Here is a 17,753-nt window from a genome sequence, read left to right on the forward strand (position 1 = left end):
CCACAAATAATGGGAAACTTTAGGGAGCATTAGGATTGCTCTCTCTTAGGAGTAATACTGAGTTCTTTGGCCTAGATCTCATATATATGAACTTTACATATCCAGCTCTTTTCTCTTAACTTGCATCATGCACACAAAGGCTTTACAGATATTTTTTGTTAGTCTACTATATACTTTGAATTATATACATATTCAATTTCAATTTTAAGTTAAGCCAGACCATCAGAAAGCAGAAAATTTGAGTCATACTGCTTTCACCACATTATGGTATAAATTTGCATTATTGTAAGCAGCTACATGGGGACACCTGGGTGGCTCATTGATTGAGCGTCTGACTTTTGGTTTCAGCTCAGGTCACGATCTCGGGGTCGTCATAATTGAGTTCCATGTGGGTTCTGCACTGAGTGGGGAGTCTGCTTGGGGTTCTCTGCCTATCCCTCCCCACCCCCAACTCCCACTCCACTCAGAGACATGAGCTGTTTCTCTCTCTTAAATAAATAGGTAAATAAATCTTTAAAAAAAAGCCTCTGTGTAGAACTCAGCTGCATATATCATAGGGTTATTATTATTGAAGGAGCTGTCCTTTCTATTATGATGTATCCTGTGTAAGGACCCACATGAGATTTCATAGATGCTACCATAGTTTTTCCTGAACAGTGGTGTATTTTTATCTTATAATTAAATCTTGCAACTGACTATGACTTTATCTTATTTCCTTACCTGTGTTTTCTAAGCCACATAACTTACCTGCTTTGTTTTTAGTCTGTTCTATTTATGTGCGTTATTTCTAAAACTACTTCAGGTCATTTTTTTGAGTTGAGATCATAAATACTAATGCCCAACTATTCAAAAGTAGTATTAGTGTCAAGTTGGTATTGTCTTGGCAAGGGGCTTTTCCTTCTCCATAAAGAACCATAGAGTGAATGCCCATCCCAGTAGCTTTTGTTATTCTCAGAGAAGGTTTATTTTGAAGCTCTTTGAAGAAATAGGGTCAATGAAGATTGTTTCCAACAAATTTTCCTTAAGTATGACTTTGTGTTTTGTTCTCAATTTATTTGTCTTGACAATTTTGTATGATGATTGTGTCTTAATTAGACATTTTTATCTTTTTGAAATAGCTAGATAAAAGGGAGCAGTTGGAAATAGTTGTACTCTGTATTTTCCTCAGCCCATTTGCTGCTTTGGAAAATAGGTACCAGTAATAACATTTGGTTTGTCCAGCAGCCTCACCTGTATAAAACAGTATTGTCCAATGGAATTTTCTGTGTTGATGGAAATCTTCTATATCTCTACTGTCCATTAACAGTAGCCACTAGTCTCGCGTGGCTGTTGAGCACCGAATAGATGACTGCCACAACTGAGGAACTAAATTTGTTGTTTAATTATAATTAAATTGAAATAACTGAATATGGCTGGTGGCTACAGTATAGGATAGCACAGTCTAGAGTACATCTCTGACTGATGGGGCATCTCTTGTTAAGGTTGTTTTCTGTGGGGGATCCCTGGGTGGCTCAGTGGTTTGGCGCCTGCCTTTGGCCCAGGGCGTGATCCTGGAGTCCTGGGCTCGAGTCCTGCTTCAGGCTCCTGGCATGGAGCCTGCTTCTCCTTCTGCCTGTGTCTCTGCCTCTCTCTCTCTCTCTCTCTCTCTCTCTCTCTCTCTCTGTGTCTATCATGAATAAATAAATAACTAAATCTTTAAAAAAATAAAGGTTGTTTTCTGTGATGGTTTTTCTCTTGCTGCTTTAGAAATGAGGCACATCTTTTCATTGATGCTTGTGGTGGCCTTGGCAATTAGTTATTTGGTTTATCTGAAAGGCAGTATGCCTGCCCCAAGATGCTGTTAATAAATTGGAAGTGTTGGGCACCTGGGTGGCTCAGTGGTTGAGCGTCTGCCTTTGGCTCAGGTTGTGATCTTGAGGTCCTGGGATTGAGTCCTGCATCAGGCTCCCCTCTGGGAACCTGCTTCTCCCTCTGCCTATGTCCCTGCCTATGTCTCTCATGAATAGATAAAATAAAATCTTTAATAAATAAATATATCAGAAGTGTTATTTCCTATAATTTCAGGACTGCTTAAATCATGGTTCTTTGAGCATAAGTCATGTGGCATAAAGACTTAGTGCTACATTTAACAGAAATGTTAAAACATTTCTAACTTTAAAGAAATAATGCAGATAATACACATTTATAATGAGAGTAGAAGAAACATATAAGTAAGGGGAAGAAAATCTAAATCTCCCTTAATTCTACTATCAAGTGAGCAGCACAGTTTTAGAGGATAAGTATGTGTATGTGTATGTAGACACTTGGTAAAATTTTAAATGAAAAGCAATATATAATGTTTTCTAGTTTATATTTTTCAGTACAGTTTCATGAACATCTTTTCTTGTCAGTATCTAACATTTTTAGTGTTTGCATAATATTTCATTGTAGTATCCTCATCTAATCAAGTAGTTTTTTATTGTTGGATATTTGTTTCCAGTTTTTCAAAGTGGCTTTTGAGAAGGTAGTTTGACTTTTCATATCATTCAATTCTCTCACCACAGAAGTTAGGCAAATATCATGCCCCCATCTTCACTACTCAGTACTTCATCCCCCTGTTGCTTTGGTCAAACTCTGACCTACCTTTTCAGGTGACTGCTTCTGGCTGAATGTCTTAGAAGAGTGTGAATTAAAAGTGGGAAGTGAGCCCAGACTACTTATAGGCTCCCTATGTTGAAGATGTATGTGGTTCTTTTGTTCCTTCCCAATAACTGAGGGCACAACAAACTATACTTTTGGGAATTGTATATAGAGTAATCTTAATTTTCATTGTACTTCACATATATTTTTGTAAATACTTCACTGGCAAGTTATGTCTATCTGTGTTGGCCTAGGTGTGAGTGTATGTGTTGGTATCTACCTATCTCTCTTAAATGGGACTTTTTTATGGTTCTGAAAAGTTCAAGACTTACTTGATTTTTGATTTAGTTCTGGATAGGAAAGGGCCTCAGGATTGTGTTTTTATAGAAAGACATGTATGTATTCAAAATAACCTCTTCCCGGGACCCCTGGTTGGCTCAGTGGTTGAGCATCTACCTTTGGCTTAGGGCATGATCCCGTAGTCCCAGGATCGAGTCCAGCATTGGGATCCCTACGGGGAGCCTGCTTCTCCCTCTACCTATGTCTCTGCCTCTGCCTCTCTCTGAATAATAAGAGAATAATAAATTCTCTTATTCATGAGAATAAGTAAATAAAATCTTAAAAAAAAACAAAAACAAAAACAGAATAACCTCTTTCCTGATAGTTGAGGTAGCTAGTTTTGAGGTAGCTAGTTGGTGTTATTTTTTATTTCCCTGATTTTAAGCACTCAAAGAATTTACTTTGAATTAATTTAAAATCTTGTATGTTTGTGTGTGTGTGTGTTTTTTTTTTTTCCTTTTGAAAGCTTAGGTTACTTCATGTTTGCCAAACTTATGACTTAGCTGATTCACTCTCTATATTTTGGGGGAGGGGTGTGTGTGTATGTGTGAGTAGTAAGAGTGGTATTCTGTATAAGGTTGTGTATTTCTTTCTGCTAGAACCAAATGAAACACCTAATTATTTACTATTCCAGGAGCTGGGAAAATATGGTCTGCTCTATTACAATGCACTGTTCATGATTCTGCCCACTCTGGCCATTGCCTATTTCACAGGAGATGCGCAAAAGGTAGGACTTGCTAATTATGATTTAATGGCTTATTTTTTGAGCTGTATTATTACTTATGTCCACAAGATAGACTGTGGGGTTGTTAAAAAGGGATATGCTTCTTGAGTGACCAAAAACAGAGTTTATTTTTTTAGCTTGCTAATGTCATGCTAACCTTTTTTCTTGGCATAAGTATTGGATAGTACTAAAATGACTCAAAATAGCTTTGGCTGTTAACATAAAAAGAGTGCATGCCAACTAGTGTACTTCTCTTACGTGTCAAAAGGCTAGAGGAAGGGAATTTTTACATTTCTACTAAACTACAAAGTAAGAATAGTGGTAGATTATCCTTGAAAAACAAAAAACCTTAAACTAGTAGAATTCTTCAAACCTAAACAGAATGCTTGGCTTTCTGGAAGTTCTCTATTGTGTTGTACTGTTGTCATGCTGGCTTAAATCCCAAACTGGGTTTTTTCCTCAGGAGATATTTAGCACCATGTGGTAACTTAACTGTGTAAATAGCAACTATAGTTTACTCATTTTCTAAAATTATTACCTAAATAAACCCATAATAGAGTAGCAAAATGAATCTACGTAAGAATTTTTCTTAAGGGAAAAAAAAGAATTTTTTTTTAAAATAAACCCATATTCATAGGAGAAAAATTGATACCACTTTGTTAGAGTTCACAAAATTTTGCAAACTAAATGGAAACCTAGAATTTTGCCAAATTTCTGTAACAAGATTTCATCTAATGATGCCTCTGGCTAATAAATGTGTTGGTTATTTACTCTTATGACAGTGACAATTCTCACATATCAGTGGCAGCCAAAATAAAGAAAAGTTTTGAAATTAGTTAGATTATTAAAAAATTGTTATTCTATCAAAGATAGGAAAAGACCGTATAAAGCTTATAAAGGTGCTTTGTTTTATTCATAAAAAACTGGTATAGATCATCTTGAACATCTATAAATGCTTTAGTGAACTGTGACCTGGCTGCCAGCAGATCTAAAAGTGACTCCAAAGTAGGAAATGGAGCTGTTGCTCTGTCTAATAAAGAGTGTTGAATAAGTATTTTGTGACTGTGAAAAAAGTGGGAAGAGAAACTAGTATTTATTGAGTTCCTATTATGTGCTAGTGACATACATAATATAAATGTAGTCCCCACAACAGTTCCAGAAAGTTTGAATTATCTCTGTTTTACCAACGTGGAAATAAGGGTTCGGAAAGACTTGGTCCCTTGTCCAGTGCCATACTTGTCAGTGGATAGAGTCAGGGTTTAAACTCAGGCCTACCTCCAGAGGCCCTGGTCTTTCCATGGTGTTCTTCCTCTCTCTAGGCAGGAAGTACCTATTACTCTTTAGCTTTGGGGCAAGAATGTAATGTAAAGTAACCAGGCCCCACATGGCAGCCTGGCTAATTCCAAATCTTGAGGCCAATCTGTACCTGAGAAAGTTGGAAGAATTAATGTGGTTAGGTATTTTATAGACTTGGCAAAGATACGATTCTCGTTAATTTGAAGCTTTGACTAGTAGCTTGTAGCTACTTGAAAAAATTGACCAAAGGAGATATTTCTTCATTCCAGAGTGATGATCATTTAACTAGAAGTTATCTGCCAGGTTATAGCGTAATTCACGCATATTTGAAAGTTCAGTAACATTGAACTGGAAATGCTTCAGTTTAATTGAGAATGTTTTCTCAGAGTGAAAAAGTTGCTTTATCACCTATATGAGGATAAGATTTAGATTTTCCTCTTATTCTTTTCTTCTTTTTTATGCAGAAGAGTAGAATTTGAGTAATTTTTTTGTGGTTTCCAACGAAAGTGCCAGGCCAAGGTCAAGAAAAGCTTATTTTGGAAGAAATTTTTTTAAGAATGATAGAGGTCACCTAAATACTTTTCAAATTGGTATGATAAACTTAGTGGAAGCTGAATTTATTGTTCTGTGATCAAACCCTGTCAATGTTTTTGGTTTCACATTAATGTTTATCCTCATTCTTATTAATATTGTTCTTATAAAATGTTTACTGGGGCCACACTGGCAGTCTTACAATATCATGCTTTTTTTCTTAACATTCTCTTCTTTACATGGTATCATTCTGACATTCTTAAATAGTTAAGTGTTACCATACATCTTGCAGTTTCAGGCTTAGGTGATAAGAAAAGAAAAAGATGAATTAGATGGTTTTCTTGCCTTTGAGGACCATACAGTTGTCTTGGGGAGTAGACATGTCAACATCAGGGCAATAAACAGTTGTAAGTTCTGTGGGAAAAGTGTTTTGGGGATATCATGAGATATAATATGGAAGTGGGTCAATTTTGTCTCCTTGTAGGGGATGAGATGCCTCGTGGAGGTTTGCCTACAAACAAAATTAAAATATAGGTGATATGAATAATCAGTGTTGTTTTGGTAGGCTATAAAATACATTTGAAACTTAGGAAGTGAGAATTCTGTTTGACTCTGTTCCTGAATTCCTTGCGTGCTTGTAAGACACATTACTGCAATTTCATTTTAAGTTCAATACAGATGAGTATTTCTGAGCATCTTCATTATGCTAAGAAAGCTCTATGTTAAGTTCTCTTGGGAATATATGAGAACTATGACATACTCCTTGTCATACAAGGAAAACTTGGCATGCTACAGAGATGGCATAAAATCTAGCACCAAAGTACCTGCTTGTCAGTCAGTACAATACATGTTTAGGTTCGGAAGAAATTGGTGTGGGTTGAATATCAAGATTGGCTTTTTAGGGTTTGGTTTTCTTATCTACTAACTGCAACAAGTAATGCTAACCTGTTCTGGGAGTGGTTAGAGATATAATTTAGGTATTTGAGTGATTTACTTTTATTAACCACCACAGAGACAATGTGTGGAAGCCACAGATGACCTGACACATCTAAGAGGTTCATTGTTCCATAAGAGGTCACAGTTTTACTTCCTCCCCTGGAAGATTCAGTTTCATAGTAGTCAGTAGGCTGTCTGTCTGAAGTCGTGGCAAAAAGGGTTTCATATTACAGAAGGGATATATGGCAGGATTTGGGGTAAGAATTCTAGTAAGTAGGGTTCATTTTCATTGTACCTTTTAAACTTGTGCTTTTCCTTCAAGATACATATGTGTATAAGTAGACATTCCTGTATGTGCATGTATTTTTCTTAAGAATGAACTCTCTTCATGAGGCAATTTATCATTAAATAAAGCTGTTCCCATATTAACAATTTGAGGCTACTTTTGGCCTTTAGGAAGACTTTACTTACAGGGTATGATGCCTTGTATCTGACAAGATACTTTCGCATAAATCATTTTCCCTGATTCTCATTGCATACCTATGTTGTTATTTGATTTATAGAGGTTAAGGACATGGTTAAGGCTCCGCAGTGGCAGACATTAGAACTAGAATCAGTCTGACTCCAGATAGATCTCTTACTGTTAGCATAACTACAACTCTCAGAGTCATTTGCTACCTCTCTGACTTATATTTTATCCCTCTTTGGGAGTTTGTGCAGGGCTTTCTTACAGAAAAAGCCACTGAATGCGAGAAATACCTTCAGAGTAGTATTAGAAGTACAGTTTCTGCAGCTTGGCCTTGTTGTTACTTAATCTTTTACAAATAATCATATTGCTTTTGTTCAACAAATATTTACTAAGTGTTCTGAGTGCTTTACTCAGGTGCTGTTCTAAATTTAAAAAAAAAAAAGAAGAAAGGAAAAGAAAGGACAAAAGACCTGTCCCTGCTTAAAGGAGCTTGCAATCCATTGGGTGAGATCAACTAAACATAAATTGTATAATAAGAACTATGAGGAGAAATAGAACAAGGAGGAGAGTGATTGAGGAAGTGCTACTTGGGATAAGGTAGTTAGGGAAAGCATCTTTATCAGTTTCATTTGAGCAGGCATTGAATTGAATGGACTGAGAGTAGTTTGTGTGGCTCTTTAGAAGGAGTCCTCTGGTTGGAGGGAAAAACAGGTTCTAAGTGCTAAGGTAGGAGTGCTCAGATTGTTTACAAGAAGCATTTTTTGAGTAGGTGATTACCAGGAAGATCAAGGTGGGCCTTGAAGGATGTGGAGGAAGAGAAACAAAAGGTATGCTCCAGGTGGAACTAATACCATGAGCATAGGCATTCCTCTTCAGTATGCTTAGGCAGTGGCAGTCAATGACATTAGAGACCTTCAGAGAGACCTTAGAGTACGTCTGGTTCAAGCTTCTTTCACAGTTGGGGGAATTGGGGCCCAGAGAGGGCTCAGACTAGAACTCTGATTTTCTGACCATGACCGTTATTCTCGCTTTTCCCACCACATCACACTCTTCTTTTATCTAATTTGGGACAAATGCTAGATATTGGAATTTAAAATTTACTCTGCAGATATGATGAGTCCCTAAGAGTTTGTGATATAAGAGGTACAATGGAAACATTGGGGGTGGAATGCAGAAGCAACATCTAATTAGATGAAACAGTAACATCCAGTTCTGCCCTTGACCACTGCCTGATTTTGGACAAGTCCCTTCTGCTTCCTCACACTGCTTTGTCATGTATAAACTGAGTAGGTTATATCAATGAGTTGGCTAGTTTTTTAGGTAGGGCCCCTTCTGGGCTGAGACAGAATTTCTGAGGAGCAGAAGACCTGCCAGTGTGAAGACTAGGCTGCTTCTGTTCTGAAGGTTGGCGTGAGCCCAGCTGCTCCCTGACTCCTGAATACCAATGCTTATAAACTTGCTCTCATTTGTTGGACTCCTGGCTTTCTTGACCCAGAGCCATTTTGCATGGAAGCTCTGTATGTGTTACGTGAAAAGATCAACAAGGTAAATTTGTGTAGCACGGTGTAAAATTGTGTTATGGTATACTACATTTTGAATAAAATAGAAAGGGAAAATAAGACTATATATATATATACATTTTATTCACTAATTTAAGTAAAGAGACTCTGGAAGAATATATATGAAACAAATAAAATAACCACCAATTCCTGTGTGAGAATGTGTGTGAGAAGAGAGTAAGTATAGAACAGGAATGAGAGGGAGACTTCTCACTATTTATCTTTTTATAATTTTTGATTATAGAGCCATCTAGGTATATTTTAAATTATATTTTATAAAAGGAACAGTAAGAAAAGGATAACGTTTTTCTATAAATAATGAGTATCTTATGATGAATCCCTGTTTAAAATAACTGGGTGTGGTGAGACAAATTAATTTGTTCTCATTATTCAGAGTTGCAGACCCTTGACCTAGGATGCAAATAGAAGCAAAATCATGTCCAAATTATTTTTCTCAAGATCTCACTGTTAACTTTAGGAGGCAGAAGAGGGAAAAGTTCCTTGTGTTAGGACAGGAATCCAGTAAGAAGGCTCTGAAAGTTCAGCTCCCCAGGGAGGCAGGAGTTCTGAGGAGCAGTTAATAGGGCTGACATATGACATAGTTTTTAAGGAAGAATTGAAGGCCAAGGAAGGAAAAGCCTAAATTACTATAAAAATTGAAAAGCAGGATCCAACTGAACAACTTATCCCAGTGAGTGCTTAATGCAAGTCCCTGGCAAAGTTTTCTGAGAGGCCAAACGTGTGTGTGTGTGTCTGTGTGTGTGTGTGTCTGTGTGTCTGTGTGTCTGTGTGTGTGTAATTTTTTAAGAAGTTTATTCAAGGTTCTCAAAGTCCTAGCTTTACCAGAAACCAGTGAACCAATGTAGTCAACATTTAGTTTTTTAAAATGTGTCTTCTAATACTAAACCATTCTCTTTCTTAAGAAACTGTGTATTTAAAAGCCAGGTCACTGTTAATAAAGGATATCTTGTTAACATAGATAAAGGTCAATCAAGCATCAGTTGACTAATGGCTTTCCAAAGTGTCAGTTAGGAAAGACTGTGTTTGAACTTGTTAGTTGTTTCCTCCAAAAGGGACTGCCTGCAGCACAAAGCCAGTGATTCACAGTTACAGGAACTGGAGCCTGGCTTTTTGACAGTATACCCTGCTAGGTGTTCTCACGTAGGGATGGAGGAACAGACCCCTTGCTGTAGATCTCACAAGGCCAGTACTGTAGTCACTGGTACATTGTATAATGTCTTCATTATATCACTGGTTAAATTACATGGCTCAGATGAGTTTTACAGGAAAAGTTGCTGCATGGATGGTTTACATGGAGGTGTCTCTTACTAAGCATTGCTGACTAAACAATGAAGAATTTTAGGCTGTTGGTTTAGCCTGTCCAGAGGTTATTAATTTTTTCTGGATTACTCTGTAGACCATACAGACTGATTCTCAAACCCTGAATTATTCTTTCCTCCTAGACAAGTCCCTTCTGCTTTCTGGGTGTTAGTATCCTCATACGTAAAATAAGGGGGATGCGTCAGTTCTTCTTCAGTTAGGAGTGACTTTCTCTTTGCCCTATATGTTGTTTGACTGACAAACTAATGTGTTTAGCCATTCTTACCTTTGAGGGTATGCCTTTTTTCAAATAATAGTAAAAGACCCTATTAATAAGCTGGATTGTGTGGTTTTGTTATAATACATAGATTTTATATAAGTGGCAGAGCCTCGCAAGAAAAGATAGTGAAGGTATCTGGGTTCCAGTTCCTTGTTGGAGCTAGAAGCAGGAGGAGGTGGAGCAGAAGTGGTGGCTAGTAGTTAGAGTAGTGTAGAGGATAGGGTGGGTAACCCAGGACCACTGGCTCTGTGAACTTGTCTGACTTTTGCAGGGTAGGCAGGCAGCCATGGAGGCCATTTGCTCTACAGACATTATCTTCTGCCTTAGTACGTTTCCTAGCAGTTTACTTTCTAGGATAAGATTTCAATTTTTTTCTCGGTAGTGTCTTGGGAAAAGAATTTTCCAAATAGAATGCTTCTTTAACATAAAGGCTTAAGAGTAAGAGATTTGTAAACAGGTTTCAAAACTTGTAAGGCATCAAAACGTGTAAAAAATATTCATGCAAAAAAAATATTCATGCTTTGGTTTCTATCTCAAATCTCAATTAAGTTGGTGACTGCTTATTAGCAAATTTTCACAGGAGTGAGAATGATTATGTCTAAGACTCCAGTGTACACTGAAATTAGTCCATGCTTACTAGATCGGGGTGATGAATTGGTGCTTATCCTATGCTCGTTGTAGATACTGCCACGTAGTCGCAACACTATCTTGCTAAGCCTGGACAGCCTCCAACGGTTCACCAAGACAGTGGTTCAGGGTGGCTGGGTGGCTCAGTGGCTGAGCGTCTGCCTTTGGCTCGGGTCATGATCCGGAGGTCCTGGGATAGAGTCCTGCATTGGGCTCCCTGCAGGCAGCCTGCTTTTCCTTCAGCCTATGTCTCTGCCTTTCTGTGTCTCTCATGAATAAATAAATAAATAAAATCTTAAAATAAAAAAAAAAAAAGACAGTGGTTCAGACAGCCAGAGTCAGTTGATTAGAGCTGGTGTAAGACAAAATCTGTATACCTGGACTAGATTTTATTGATTATGTTATGTGCTTTTAATGCCTAATCTTACTCAGATACTCCCTTTCTTAGTTTCCTTCACGTAAACAACTAGATAACACTTTTTTTTTTTAATTTAACTTTTTTTTTTCCCAAGTATTTTTATTAACTGAAAGTCTCATTCAAACCAAATACCTAGTTTTAGGAAGTGGTAGATTCACATTACCCATTTGCCCATTTATTATGCCACATTTTTTTCATGCCTGTTGTATTACATTACACCACCAGCACCTGTAGAACCAGAGACTTGGTTCAAAACAGGAGAGCCTGAACATCTTTATATGTGCAGTCCGTAATCACAGCTACCACTCAGCCATGATTGAAGACGGCAGGCCTTGTGACAGGGAGCCCATACAGTTCTGTCACACAGAATGACCAAGCAGGTCATTTTCTTCACAGTGGCTCTTTATTAGCTTTCCCTAGAGGCAGAAGCTTTGTTTTAAATGTTGTTTTTCCCTCCCTCCTGATTAATAAAATATATGTTCACTGTGCCGTTATTCCCTGTGTTAGGGAAAATAAAAATTTGCTTGCAAATCTGTCACTGAGAGATAACGGTGATGGAAGTTTAAATGAATAATAATCTCTGTGAATTTTGTATAAAGCGCCTGCATTTCATTCTCTCACAAAGGCAGCTGGAGCAGATTGTTGTCTCTATTTGTAATGTAGATAGAGGCTTTGAGAGGTTAAGTGACTTTATGATGGACTCAGAAAGTTAATGGCTGATTTAGAATCAAACCCCCAATTTTTGACTCAGTGATCCAACAACAGTAACCGTGTGAAGCTATCTAGGAGAAAAAATTCAGAACATATTACCTTGCCTTTGGTTTTCCCCAGTACTTAGGTTATGTAGCTGAGCAGGCACTTAGTAGCCAGATACTTTTGGAGAAACTACTTAACATTTCCGAGCCTGGGACAAAATAGGTTCTTTTTTTTTTAACTTTTATTTATTTATGATAGTCACAGAGAGAGAGAGAGAGAGGCAGAGACACAGGCAGAGGGAGAAGCAGGCTCCATGCACCGGGAGCCCGACGTGGGATTCGATCCCGGGTCTCTTAGAGTGTCACTGATAGAGACTGGTCTCCTGAGTTCTAGGCCTGTGCTTTATTGTGCTTTAATGGTTTTTCACCAGAGAGGTTTTGTTTACAGATATGAAAGAGCATAGCATAATACTCTGTATGACTTCTTTCATTTAGTCTTCATTTTCTGGCAAAGAGTTATGGAACACCTTCTATTTGCTATCACTTTGTTAAGCACTGTGGTTGCGAGGATAAACCCTGAAGGCATTCACAGTTCTGGATAGATGATCATGTATATACTGATACAGAGAGTCACATACAAATACTCAACATACATGCAATGTCAGCGATCAAAGTAGCACTTAGTGTTCTGGACAGTTTGGCAGGAAAGAGCCTAATGTGAATGTGGATTTTTGTGCAGAGCTTCCCAGTGGAAGCATCATTTGAAATAGGTTTATAATTCAAGTCAGTAACTGAATTTGGTCTTTTACTTCTAGCCATGATGGAATAACGGGGACAAGATTTACCTTCCTACATTAACCTTTTGGAATATCAAACATATGTGAAAATGTTTTTCAGATACTGGACAACAGGTAGTAAAGGATTGTGGAGAGAGAGGATGAGAAGAGAAATGAAAGATATGAAAAGACCCAAATGAAACTTTTTAGGGATAAAAAATGTAATAATCTGAATTGAAAAAGCAGAAGGTATTAAGTAGCAGACTAAGCAGTGCAGAAGAAAAGATCAGTGGATTAAAGAAATAGCAAAAGAAACTTTCCAAGATGTGGGACCTCTGGGCTCAGCGGTTGAGCATCTGCCTTCGGTTTGGGGCGTGATCCAGGAGTTCCGGGATTGAGTCCTACATTGGACTTCTTACATGGAGCCTGCTTCTCCCTCTGCCTGTGTCTCTGCCTCTCTCTTTGAGTCCCTCATGGATAAATAAATAAAATCTTAAAAAAAAAAAAAAAACTATCCAAGATGAAGCACATGGAAGAAAAAAGACTGGAAAACAAACGAACAGATTACTAATAACATGTGGGTATAGTATAGTATCAAGAGGTCTAATATATGTGTAATTATAGTCCTGAAGAAGGGGGGTAGGGGTCGGAAAAATTTTTGAAGATTTAATGGCAGACTTTTTCCCCCAAATTTGATGAAAACTAAAGCCACACATACAAGAAGCTCAACAAACTATAAGTTATATTAAGCACAAAGGAAACTATACCATAAAGAGGGACATTTCATAATGTGGAAAGAGTTAATATATCAAATAAGCATAACAGTCCCGAGTGTATGTGTACCTAATGGGAAAGCTTCAAAATATGTGAAGCAAAAACTGTTAAAACAGAAATTGGCAGTTATAGTTGGGGATTTTAACATTCCTCTTTCAGTAATTGATAAAACAACTAAACTGAAAGCCATTAAGGCTATAGAATACTTGAACAACACCGTCAACTAATTTGACCTAATTGACATTTATAGAATACTCCACTCAACAATAACAGAATAAATCTTTTCAAGTGCACATAGGACATTTACCAAGATACACTGTAGTCTGGGCCATAAAACAAGTGTTAATAGTTGAAAATAATTGAAATCATAGAAAGTATGTTCCCTAACTAGAACAGAATTAAACTAGAAATTCATAACATGAGGATAAATGAGAAAACTTCAAATATTTAGAAATAAACACACCTCTAAATAACACATGGATCAAAGAAAAAAATCAAGAAAAAAATTAGAAAACATTTAGAACTAAATAAAAATCAAAACATAGCAAAATTTATGGGATGCTGCTAAAGGAGTGCTTAGAGGGAAATCCATATTTAATTAAATGCATATATTAGAAAAGAAGAAAGGTCTTAAATCAGCGTAAGCCTTCCCCTTAAGAAACTAGAAGAAATAAGAGCAAGTTAAACCTAAAGAAAACATATGGAAGGTAAGAGCAGAAATCAATGAAATAAAAAACAGAAAAGCAATAGAGAGGAGTGCCTGGGTGGCTCAGTGGTTGAGTATCTGCCTTTGGCTCAGGTCTTGATCCCGGGGCCCTGGGATTAAATCCACACTGGGCTCCTCGCAGGGAGCCTGCTTCTCCCTCTGCCTATGTCTCTGCCTCTCTCTCTATGTCTCTCATGAAAAATAAATAAAATCTTCAAAAAAAGAGAAAAAGAAAAACAATAGAGAAAAATCAGCCTAAAACTTGGAGGTCAATAAAAGATCACTAAAATTGCTCAATTGCCAGTTGATTGGGACAAAAAGTGAGAATGCATAAATTATCAATATAAGGAATGAAAGAGCAATATCATTACAGAGCTTGCATATACTAAAAGGATAACAGAATATTATGAACAACGTTATGCCATAAAGTGAAAACTATGTCCACGAAATGAATAAATTCTTAAAAAAGAATTTAGTAGACTATGGCTATTCATGCTATTTCATGAATAGCCATAGTCTACTAAATAATTAAATAGCTCTACTTAATTAAACTAGCCCTCATCAATGGAACTGTTTTGCTCTATCTTTATTTTTAAAAATTGAATTTTAGTTAAAAATCTTGAAAACTACAGGGTCTTGATCATTTTACTGGATAATTCTGCAAAATGTTTAGGGAAGACATAATACCAATTCTACATAAATTCTTTCAGAATGTAGAAAAGGAAGGAAAAAAAAATAATGTAGAAAAGGAGAGAATACTTCACAGTTGACTTTTATGAGGCCAGCATACCCTGTACTAATTAATTATTGACAAAAAATTTCAGGGGCAAGGGGTGGAAATTATAGTAAAAAAAGAAAAAAATCCAGCAATATGTAAAAAGGGCCCTATATGACCATTATGTTTATCTCAGGAATTAAGGTTAGTTTAACATCAGTGCAATTCCCCACATTAATAAGAGTTAATAAGATATTAATAATAAATAGAAGAACCATGTCAAAAGATGGAGAAAATGCACTTGATAAAATTTGACAGTCATTCATGAGTTTAAAATTCTCAGCAAACTAGGAATAGAAGGAAAATTTCTCAACCTAATAAAGGACATCTATCAAAAAAAAATCTATTGCTAACATACTTAATGATAAAAACTGAATACTTTTTCACTAAGATTGAGATTATGGGGAGAATGACTGCACTCATATAATGTTCTATTCGACATTATACTGGAGGATGTCATCAATGCAATAAGGTAAAAATGAGAGACTAAAAGTTACACAGATTAGGAAGGAAGAAATAATGGTAGTTACATGACTATATACATTTGTCATGACTCATTAAAATACATATTTAAAGTGATTAATTTTATTTTTCACATATTATGCCTCAACAAAGAAAGAACCATAAACAAATGTCTACTGTTTGCCAAGTACTGTTAGGAGTTCACTTAGGTGGATGTGAGTCTTTCTTACAGGAAGCTCACTGGTGGTAGACACCGTGTAGAAAGACTTGCAGTTCCGAGAGATGAGAGTCCTAGAAAGAAGTACTGCTGAGGCACAGAGGACGGGGTTCTTATCAGGGAAGGCACCACACAGAGGCTGCTTGAGTTTTTGTCTCATCAGTGAACAGGAGTCTGAAGAGTGTTGATGAGAAGGGCATTCCAAGCAAAGGCATGTGGATGTGAAACTGCAGGTTATATTTTATAAATAGTAAAGGGCCTCATATTACTGGAGCCCAGGAGCCATGAGATTTAGGTTGAAGTGGCAGGAATTGAAGCTGGATAGGTTGGCAGAAAGATAAAAGGTGGAATGTTTCTCATATTTGCTTACCAAACTGATACTCGAGAAATTATGTACTTGAGAGAGAAACCCTCCCCCTTGGGTGAGAAATGAGGTGATCAATGCACCCTTTCATTTCTCTTCCTTCCTTTGCTTTTGGCTTAAAAAAACAAAATGGCAACAAAACCTTGCTTTTGCCATCAGCTGGTTTAAAATAGTAATTCTCCCTGGATAGACCTCAACTGAACTTATGTAACTAAGGGTGTACTTGAGTTTTCATGTGTTATAGGGAAGAAGTATGTTTTAATGTTTGAGAAAGCTTTTAATACTAGCCATCTGGGAGAACTGCTCGGATTAAGCAGAAATGACTTCTGCCTTCAAGCAAATATCAGTTTCTTTGTATCATTAGGGAAAAGTACAAAATCTTCCTCACATTATATTTTAGAAAGGAGAAAACCTTCTGAAACTGCTTTTTTGGTTCAGCTCCATATATATCAAATTCTTAAATATCATTCTCTACCCTGTGAGTGATGCAGGGAAATGTATATATGTATATGTGTGGTGGGAAGGATTTTTTTTTAAGATTTTATTTATTTATTCACGAGAGATACACATAGAGAGAGGCAGAGACACAGGCAGAGGGAGAAGCAGGTTCCATGGAGGGAGCCCGATGTGGGACTCGATCCTGGGACTCCAGGATCACACCCTGGGCCGAAGGCAGTTGCTAAACCGCTGAGCCACCCAGGGATCCCCAGTACACAGGATTTTGATTAAAGAATAGGACAGCTGATTTTGAGGGCTTGCTTTAAAATCAGATGTTTTCTTGTATATTACAGGCAATGGATTTTGAAGGCTGGGCGGACACCCTCTTTCTTCTGCAGTTCACCCTCTCTTGTGTGATGGGGTAAGCCTTTGTTGCCTTGTTAGCAGATAGTTTTCTTAGAGAAATTTGTTGTAGGTCCTTTTGCTTCATTTCTCAGTATCCTGTTCTTTCTCTTGAGTGTATCAGCACAGGATAGTGAAACTTTCAGATTCAGGTGGTTTCACAGCCTTTGGGAATGTGCCCTAAGGGCTACTAAACTGATTCCAAAGTCATACTTAGAAGAATGGGGACAAGAAATTGTTCACCCAATAATGTATTATGTGATAAGCACCATTATATTTTAAAATGCATTATTTCATTTCCACATTGACCATTTGACACATATTTTTGTCCTATTTACCTATGAGAAAGCAGTCCCAGAACTCAGGTAAATTGTCTTAGTTTGCACAGTTGCAGGCAGCAGTAGTGGCTCTCTGAATTTGGGGCTGTCTGACTCTCTCTACCAGGTTGTCTTTCTCTTGGAAGAGTATATGTGGAAGGCAAGAGAGTATCTGCTAATGTGCCTCTTCTCTTCCCCTTGTATTTCCCTAAAATACTAAGGTATTTTTTTCCTCAGCCAGTCAGTTTGGTTGGTGTTTATGACTAGATCTGGCACAGGGTAGGTACACAGTGAATGAGTGCTTCAAAATAAAATTAACATAGTGCCTTGGTATGAGTCAGGCTCAGAAGCCTCATTGTAAATCCGTCTGTTTCAACTACTGCCACTTAGTTGTTAAGTGAACTTATATCCCCTCTTAAAAGTAGTGCTGATTTGTTTTTTTTTTTTCCATCTTTAAGAATCTCTCTTGCTTCCTGTTCAAAGGTCCTATCGACCTCCTTGAAGGTGCACACTTGAGCCATGGTCTGTGCACTCAGCTTTCTATCTGGGTAAAGTGAATTAGTGGTAATAGGGTCTAAAAAGAGTAGTACTCAGTGATTAGGAATGGTCGTTTCAAGGTTTTGGTGAGGGTAGTTGGGGAGAACACCTGGTCAATAAATGACATGTGTTTCTCGTTAATGAAATTAAAAAATTTAAAGCTGCAGTATAA

At 37.2% G+C, this 17,753-nt stretch overlaps 1 protein-coding gene across 2 annotated transcripts in view; it reads left to right on the forward strand.

Moving 5' to 3' along the window:
- SLC35D1 (solute carrier family 35 member D1) overlaps positions 1-17,753 on the forward strand; it is a 46,043-nt gene that overhangs the window by 7,366 nt on the left and 20,924 nt on the right. For both annotated transcript variants that reach the window (XM_025983197.2, XM_025983198.2), the window contains exons 8-9: positions 3,593-3,685; positions 16,679-16,746. In XM_025983197.2, the coding sequence (XP_025838982.1) occupies positions 3,593-3,685; positions 16,679-16,746 (161 nt within the window). The remainder of the gene's footprint in view (positions 1-3,592; positions 3,686-16,678; positions 16,747-17,753) is intronic.

This window comes from Vulpes vulpes, chromosome 12 (genome assembly GCF_048418805.1).
Source record: "Vulpes vulpes isolate BD-2025 chromosome 12, VulVul3, whole genome shotgun sequence".
NCBI classification, from domain to species: Eukaryota; Metazoa; Chordata; class Mammalia; order Carnivora; family Canidae; genus Vulpes; species Vulpes vulpes.